This window comes from Nansenia antarctica (assembly GCF_963989245.1).
Source record: "Nansenia antarctica genome assembly, chromosome: 1".
NCBI classification, from domain to species: Eukaryota; Metazoa; Chordata; class Actinopteri; order Argentiniformes; family Microstomatidae; genus Nansenia; species Nansenia antarctica.
Window position 1 is genome coordinate 40,423,591 of NC_137674.1, and position 9,229 is coordinate 40,432,819.

Here is a 9,229-nt window from a genome sequence, read left to right on the forward strand (position 1 = left end):
GATGTGTTTAGACGCCAGCGCGGCGCACGGTCGCGCGTTTCTGATAATTTGGCCCTGCAGATAACTGCCTTATGATCAGAGAAGGCGAGAGGGAGCATATCTGCGCTTACCTTTTCGAGAAGATTCTTCGAGGCGAAAATAAAATCAATTCTGGAGAATGTATGATGTCTTCCTGAAAAAAAGGAGTAGTCTCGTTTGTTTGGATTAATAACACGCCATGTCCATAACTGAACATTCCTGGGCCCATTTGTTGACCCTCTCTGGTCACTGCCCTCTACAGAAGCTGTCCTCCTATCTGCTGAGTGGTCCAAAACTGCATTAAAGTCTGCCCCAATTATTAAACTGTATTCTACCAGGTCATGCATGATATTAGATAGGCGTGTATAAAAATCCGAATCATAACTGTTAGGCACGTAAATAGACAAAAAGGCTATTTTCTTATTTTCAATAATGGTTTTCATATAAGTAATTCTTCCATCTAAATCGCCCCCTACACCTAAATTAGTTAACTGAAAATTACGGCGAGCAAGGATTACTACTCCCTTCGTTTTGTTTAGGGCTGATGAACTTGCCTTCACCATATAATGTTTATCTTTTAGTTTATGGACATCCCTCTGCAGCAAGTGGGACTCGCTAACCATGGCTATATCCACTTTCTCTCTTCTTAACACATCCAAAAAACGTGTACGTTTATGTGGTAAATTAAGGCCACGTGCATTAAAGGAAAACACTGTTATCTTAGTCATTTAGATGGTGGTATATGCAAGGCACAATATGAGCTGATAAAAAATAAATTAAAAATAAAAACTGGCAGAGCAAGAATTCTCGCCGTAGAATTGTAGTATTGTTACGTGCGCCGTTACCATGGCGTCTGTGGTTGTTATGATGCACGCGTGAGCTTCCCCACAACAGAATGTTGATCGTGTGCTCAAGAAAGGCCACACGCTCTTCACGTTCCCTTATCGTTGACGAAAACAGGGTAAGACACGTTTAAAATGACCCGTTTCTCTGTTTCAGGTGTGTTGCGTTGCTAGAGTAGTGGGCGTGGCCTGTCTCGTTGGCTAAAGCCTCTCTCAGCCTGGGTGGGAGGAGGGAACAATTGTCGTAAACGTGCGTGTTCTTCTGGTCGATGTTGGTTTTCGGGCTTTCACTTTCAGATTACATGGTCTTTGCAATATTGAATCGTTGGGTAATCCGAGCCAGCCGTCAAGTTTGTTATTTGATCAATTCTGCCCCCTCCGAAGTCATGATGTGGTTCCTGTAACTAGGCACGCTGGACGAGAATTCTACTGTACACAAACGTTTACGCCCCTAACAACCTACTGCAGCGATTCCCAACCTATGGGCCGCGGCCCTCTGGTGGGCCGCAAGGGTACTGCAAGTGGGCCGCGAAATCATGGGCAAAAAAAATATATTTATTTTTTTCTTTAAAACCTTACAAAAATGCATCATCAGTGTGATACTACTAGGCCTACTGCACTGTATGTATGATGATTGTATGATGATGCATATGAAATATCCAATATGAATACAATAATAATGATGAGACACCCCCAAAAAATGCCTGTGTGGGCCGCGAATACTTAAGAGATTTTTAAGTGGGCCTCGAGTCGAAAAAGGTTGGGAACCGCTGGCCTACTGTAACGTTGTCACGTGTCCGTGAATCTAGTGTGTACGAGCCATTTATTTGGTACAAGCAGGCGCATTTTTAGTTTGGCAATATTATTCGGTGAAATCTTATTTAACGAACGATTGTATCGGTGGGCAAATTCTTAAAGTGATAGGAATGTTTTGCCATGCATTGTAAACCTGGTGGTTAATATGACATACTAACATGGATCTCCATAATACACTACTAGCTAGCTACTCTTTTTGTGAACCCTTCTTTGTTCCTCAAGCTTTCATTTGAAACGATTTTGTTCTGCCATATTTCATGGGGATTGACTGAGTATCATAAGCCCCTCTCAGTACCAGACAGGGAGTCATTCCTGATATAATGTGTGAATAGATCCACCAACTGAATCTGTCATACCCAGAAGTCACCCATTTATAATAGAAAATCAGTGTGTTTGATTGAGATGCTGGACGGAACATGCATGCATGCAGGTAGCTAAGGATGGCACTGTATTAAAGTGTTGCTTCATAGGTTGTTTAGAGCATCCTATATACACTGCACTTTATTTGGCACTCTTGGACTACAATCTGAATATCATAGCGTAATACTAACCCACTAGAGCTCCAGTGAAGATTGTATGTGTGCTTGGTTCAGATACAACTTCACTAATCTCTACCAGGGTTATCATTCCTCAACTAGTTGTCAATACTTACATATTAAATAGCTAACACTTTCATCTGTGTTTGTTGTTTTTGCCCATCAGCAATGAACAATGACCATAGTTCAAAGAAAGAAGAAGTCATCAAAGAAGTCATCTTCAGAGAAGTCTGACCTTGAGTCAGTCGGGTGCAAGCGCTCCCCCTTCAGTAGTGGAGACGGGATGGACAGCAGCTGCTCCAGCTGGGGGGTGGGCCCCTCACCCAATGACACCCCCAGGGTGAAGACAGGCGGCTGCCTGGGCCCCACACCTGGAGCTACCATCTACAGCAGTGCGACCCACTCAGTGGATCGGCCCAAGGAGCAAGGTGAGAAGATATGGTTTGTTAAATCAAAAGGTCTCTTGATGCTGGGTAAAAACGAGGGCAAATACCTGCACTCACTGTAAATGTATTCACTGTGTGTGCTGAGGGAATTCCCGCCCAATTGACCGACTGAACAGGTTTCCTAGGTGTTGTGTGTCTTTTCTCTATGGCATGGCAAGTTATGTAAGCATGTTGTACTGTGAGGGGAGGTAATCAATCGCTTAATGTAGCCCCAAGCAAATGACCCAGAATGAGGTTCTCTCTTGTAGAACCTACTGTGTGATGTCAGTAATAAAGACAGCATCTCTCTGCCCTCTGCTCTCACCTAGCACTCCATCGCTTGTTCCATATAAACAAAACGTAAAACTTTCTTTAAAAGTATTTTCCACCTGTGACTAATCTCAGTGTTTTTTGTGTTTCCCCACCCTCCCCAGTGGTGCTGAGCAGTGGGGACGACATTGGCCTCCCCCAGAAGGTCCTGTTCCCTATGGAGCGGCTCAACTTGAAGTGGAGCCAGATCCACCGCATCGGAGCGGGCCTCAAGAACCTGGGAAACACCTGCTTCCTCAACTCGGCTCTGCAGTGTCTCACCTACACCGTTCCCCTCACCAACTACATGCTGACCCGGGAACATTCCAAAACATGTATGTGAATGAAGATATAACCAATCTGGTTTCCAGACCTGTTTAGAATGACTATTTTGGTCGTGATATATTGAATTTTAAACAATTGTATTGAGGAATGAAGTTAATCGGAACAGAATGCTAGAAGATACGGTACAACATGCCTCTTATCCGATTAACCTCCATATCTGTTCCCCTTAAGGTCATGAGCCTGGTTTCTGTATGATGTGCACCATGCAGAACCACATCACCCAGGTTTTTGCTAACTCGGGGAACGTCATCAAGCCCATTGGTGTCTTCAAAGAACTAAAACGTGAGTGTCCACTCACAATCAGAAAAAAAACTATATTACTATTTAATATATGCTTGATGGAAATATGTGTTGTTGTAAAAAAATAAAAAAAATAATAATAATAACTGCCTGCAATCACATCAGAACAAAACAAAAAAACATATTTGCTGTATCAAAATAATAGATATATGGACAATATGACCAGCCTGTCAGCTAAATAGTTTTCCCTCCAAAAATGCAAAGAGAGCATCACAGGTGCCAAATCCAGGGAACACACAGTATCTTCAGAACATTTATTTTCCCTCCCAAAAAGTAGAAGGTGCTATCAATTTATTTTGGAGGGAGAACTATTTGACAGACAGCTTCTTAGCAATAGCATCCTATGCTTCCACCAAAATACCAAACGATAAGTAACAGCTAACCATAACCATGTCAATGTGATTGTTTAATGCTCTCAAGTTTTTGTCAACTGTATGGTTTCGTCATCTACCTGCCCTGTTACACCCGGTAGGGATTGCAAAGCACTTCCGCTTAGGGAGTCAGGAGGATGCCCACGAGTTCCTGCGATGCACAGTGGATGCTATGCAAAAGTCCTGCCTGCCTGGAACCAAGTAGGTGTTACTGAGGGAGTTATGGAAATCAGTGTTCAGCCACTAGGATGTAGTGTACTTGGATGTGACCTACATTCATATTTAGCTTAGAATACAGTGAGACATGATTAATAGATATGTTGCAATGACCCTCGCTTATAGAAGCGACCCTTAAAACTGACTGTAGCAAGCTCTTGTGGATAGTGGATTTCCTTTCTGCGCCAACAGGTTACCTTTCTGTAATTATCTTTGCTCTATTTCCTCTGCTGTCTCTTCCCCTTTATTTCTTCTTCTCAAAGGGCTGTAACAGTTTGTGTTGCTAATGGTTAATAAACGAGTATCTTGATTTGAGAATGTACTGTAGTACAGACTGGCTGACTATTAGGAATAATTCATTCACATTTTGAGTAGTTTGTAGTTTGTCTTTTTAATTCTTCTGACATTTCTTTTTTCAATAGATTGGACAGGCAAACGCAGGCAACCAGTTTTATCCACCAAGTCTTTGGAGGGTACCTACGATCCAGGGGTAAGTTATTGGTCCAAACTTGCATTGCTCATTTGTATGCTGCTTATACTGTATGTATGTTGCTTACCCGTACAAAGTTAGCAAAGAAAAGCACTGAATCTTCAATGCTCAATCTTTCACAGTAAAATGTTTAAACTGCGAAGCAGTCTCTGACACGTTTGACCCCTACTTGGATGTCGCATTGGAAATAAAGGTAACACACAATTATACATAATCATTCTGCTGTTTCACATCAATCAAGTACCTTTTACAATAATTATTCATCGTGATATGAGATATTGGTAATAAGTAAATAATTGAGAATTGTGTCTGTCGTCTTGCAGACGGCTCCCAGCATAACCAACGCACTGGAGCAGTTTGTCAAGCCAGAGCAACTGGATGGAGATAATGCATACAAATGCACAAAGTTAGTATATACCTGTATTCATTTATTTGTGCAGCCTATTGAGTTTTGATTCCTCACATCATAATGGAATGCAACTGACTAAAACCTGTCTGCAGGTGTAAGAAAATGGTTCCAGCCTCAAAGAGACTCACCATCCACCGGAGCTCCAACGTGCTCACCATCTCACTGAAGCGCTTTGCCAACTTCAACGGGGACAAGATTAGAAAGGTAAGATCATTTTGGGAATATTTGGATTCAGGTTTAGAATGTTAAATGCAATAGGGTATTTTTTTCCTCTTCTCAGACAATCAGAAATGCCTTAGTTATTTTGAAGATGTACCCCCTGTTCGTTTTCCCTGTGTGGTTTCCCTGTGTCGTCCTTACTCTCCTTACTCAGGACGTGAGGTACCCCGAGTACCTGGACCTTAGGCCCTTCATGTCCCAGTCCCACGGGGAGCCCCAGGTCTATGTTCTGTATGCAGTGCTGGTCCACTCAGGCCGTAGTTGCCATGCTGGACACTACTACTGCTACATCAAGGTATCTCACACACACACACACACACACACACACACACACACACACACACACACACACACACCCCCCTCATAAAAATTCAGTTCACCAGTGCATCAGCCAGTCTCATTTTGCTCAGAATTAGATGTTGATGTGATGTGACGTTAACAGTCCTCTTCTTAATTCTCAGGCCAGTGACGGGCAGTGGTATGAGATGAACGACTCCTCGGTGTCTGTCAGTGACATCAGATCCGTTCTCGACCAACAGGCTTACGTGCTCTTCTACATCAGGTGAGTACCACAGAGGCGCAAACACATTTCACAACTTACATTTCTTGTGCATGCCCCCCCCCCCCTTTTTTTTATCACGAAAACATCTTGTTGTATTCCGGCCACCAGGTCACCTGATCTGAAGAACGGAGGGAACTGTAACCTCGTGAGCCGCACCCCAGGCCAGTCGTCCCCGCGCCCTGTCCTCACGCCCAGTGTCAACCTCGGGCTTTGCCACAACTCCACCGGCTTCATCGGCCCCCAGCTGCCCCCAAACATGGCTAAGGTACAGCCTCTATACTGCACTGTATACACACACACACACACTCTTTAATTGTCATATGAGCCTCCACACGCAGCTTCACACCACATTGGCATGATACTTAATGATAATTCTGATGATTATTAAAGATCAATGAATGATAATACTGTATTCACAGCAAGCTCGCGTACCAGTGTTTCGCACAGATTTGTTTTTGGCAGGGCACATGAGTACACATCCAGCGATGCCATTACCATTTACTCATTTTCTATTGAGTTCTATCTAAGCCAAAACTCCAGACAGGGGGGTCCGCCCCACCTATTCAATGGTAAGGGAAACAGCAGTGTGTAATGAGGCTTGTAGCTAACTTATTTTGGTTGTTTCACAGAACACCCTTCACGTCAACGGGAACGGCTCTCTAAGAGACAATCCATCTGGCTCCAAGCCTAGCACCAGCAGTGGCGGCCTCGGAAAACCGAGCCACGTGCTGCCCTCCGCCTCCTCTTCTTCATCCTCCTCGTCCTCCATCTCCTCAAACCCACTCTGCCGTCCCACTGGGATCCCCGACCGTGCTCTCCTTCTACAGAAGCTCTCCTTCTACATTGGCCAGGGCAAGCAGATCCGCCCCTCCTCATCCTCTTCTTCAGCCTCAGCTTCCTCCTCTTACGTCCAGCCGTCCGCCTCCTCCTCTTCCTCTTCCTCACAGTCTACCTCAGCCTGTATGTCCGCCCCTCGCCCGCCTCGTGTGAACGGCACGTCAGCCAGTAATGGGAATCACGGCTCCTCCTTCCTGGTGCCGTACGGCCACGAGTCATCAGAGGAGTCTGATCAGGAGGGCGGCGCTCTAGAAAACGGCCTGGCCAAGCCTAATTTCAACGGGAGGAACGGAGGAGCCGTCTACGGACCGGCCCCGCGACCCCAGCCGGCCGTTAAGACCAACGGTGCTGGTGGGAGTGAGGCTGGGGCGCACCACAACAGTAACGGCATCGCCAAACCCAACCAGAACGGTCACCAGAACGGACACCACAAAGTCAATGGCCTCAAACACACTGACAAGGTACTTAGTCAAATAACATGCCAAAACGGTAGCATAGAATAGTTTCTATCTGAGTGGTTATCTGATATCGGGCCACGTATAGGATTGTTGTCATGGTATTTGGCTGCTTGCAAGGACAAGAGAAGAAGGTATTGTTGTTGAAATACTATTGCAAAGCATTATCCTGCAGTATGTAATCATGTCATTATCCTGCAGTATGTAATCATGTCATTATCCTGCAGTATGTAATCATGTTTGTATGTCAGTATGTAATCATGTCATTATCCTGCAGTATGTAATTATGTCATTATCCTGCAGTATGTAATCATGTCATTATCCTGCAGTATGTAATCATGTCATTATCCTGCAGTATGTAATCATGTCATTATCCTGCAGTATGTAATCATGTCATTATCCTGCAGTATGTAATCATGTCATTATCCTGCAGTATGTAATCATGTCCTTATCCTGCAGTATGTAATCATGTCATTATCCTGCAGTATGTAATCATGTCATTATCCTGCAGTATGTAATCATGTCATTATCCTGCAGTATGTCATCATGTCATTATCCTGCAGTATGTAATCATGTCATTATCCTGCAGTATGTCATCATGTCATTATCCTGCAGTATGTAATCATGTCATTATCCTGCAGTATGTAATCATGTCATTATCCTGCAGTATGTAATCATGTCATTATCCTGCAGTATGTAATCATGTCATTGTCCTGCAGTATGTAATCATGTCATTATCCTGCAGTATGTCATCATGTCCTGTCAATATTTTCATCAGTGCGCCCATTGATGTTTGTGGTTGTGGTCTGTTGCAGGTTTCTAGCAGTGGTCCTGGGCTGTCGTCTGGTGTGGGTCCAAGCATAGCTAACGGTCATGGGCTGTCGTCTGGTGTGGGTCCAAGCATAGCTAACGGTCATGGGCTGTCGTCTGGTGTGGGTCCAAGCATAGCTAACGGTCATGGGCTGTCGTCTGGTGTGGGTCCAAGCATAGCTAACGGTCATGGGCTGTCGTCTGGTGTGGGTCCAAGCATAGCTAACGGCAGGGAGTCTCATCACAGTCGGCCAAGGTGAGACAACCCTCACACCTCCAGGCACTGTGCAGATTTCAATGATTTTAAATTATGATATTAAGAATGTAATTGTATTAAGCCTGTATGCTTTTCTTCTTCTTTTTTTCTAGCAAAGAGGTACCGAACCGGAAGCGCCGTTACCATGGCGACGACCATGTCAACGACCACTCGCCTAATAAACAACGCCGCACCGACTACGATGACTTCAGCCTCCCTTCTGGTCATGCATCGCCAACGGCACCCCATCAAGGAAGCAGTGAGGAGAGGCCGAACCGGAAGCGCCGTTACCATGGCGACGACCATGTCAAAGACCACTCGCCTAATAAACAACGCCGCACCGACTACGATGACTTCAGCCTCCCTTCTGGTCATGCATCGCCAACGGCACCCCATCAAGGAAGCAGTGAGGAGAGGCCGAACCGGAAGCGCCGTTACCATGGCGACGACCATGTCAACGACCACTCGCCTAATAAACAACGCCGCACCGACTACAATGAGGAGGCGTTTTGTCTGGAAGAGAAGGAGCTGGCCTGGGACTGGCTGTTGTGACTGTGTGTGCACTTACACCACCACACCTACCCTGGACAGACTTGAGGACATTTCCAGCTCTTTTATGTTTTTGCTTTTTTCCCCCTCTCTTTCTCTCAACCCTTTCACTGGAGAAGACAACTTTTTTTCTCTGCATCCCTCTTTTCACACTCACTGAGACACCCTTTCTTTCTATCCTTTCTTTTAAACTCAATATTCAAGTATACAAAAAAACATAAAAAAAATAATCATCACTTTTGGCTGTGGACCTTTTGTGTTTGCTTTTTAAAAATCCAGTTTGTTTTTTCTAGCGTTCATAAGAAGGCATACTGTGAATTTAATTTTGAACTGTACTATCAGTTATTTTTTATACATAAACAGTCCTGTATCAGGAATACCAATAGAGATTTATTTTTTTCATGTTTCTGGTTTGTTTTAGACAATTCCCACAACTTAATTTAGACCATGTTCTATGGACATAA

The 9,229-nt window shown here is 44.4% G+C and overlaps 1 protein-coding gene across 1 annotated transcript; it reads left to right on the top strand.

The window, feature by feature from the left end:
* Nucleotides 1–2,387: 2,387 nt before the first annotated feature.
* On the top strand, nucleotides 2,388–8,768 carry LOC308149948 (ubiquitin carboxyl-terminal hydrolase 42-like; the record flags this gene model as incomplete). The annotated part of the gene is made up of 14 exons (XM_080522826.1): nucleotides 2,388–2,640; nucleotides 3,072–3,281; nucleotides 3,463–3,573; nucleotides 4,064–4,163; nucleotides 4,601–4,668; nucleotides 4,791–4,861; nucleotides 4,992–5,074; nucleotides 5,170–5,281; nucleotides 5,451–5,591; nucleotides 5,758–5,858; nucleotides 5,967–6,123; nucleotides 6,488–7,156; nucleotides 7,966–8,216; nucleotides 8,330–8,768. The coding sequence occupies 14 exons, from the start codon at nucleotides 2,388–2,390 to the stop codon at nucleotides 8,766–8,768; spliced, it is 2,766 nt and encodes a 921-aa protein (XP_080378952.1).
* Nucleotides 8,769–9,229: the final 461 nt, after the last annotated feature.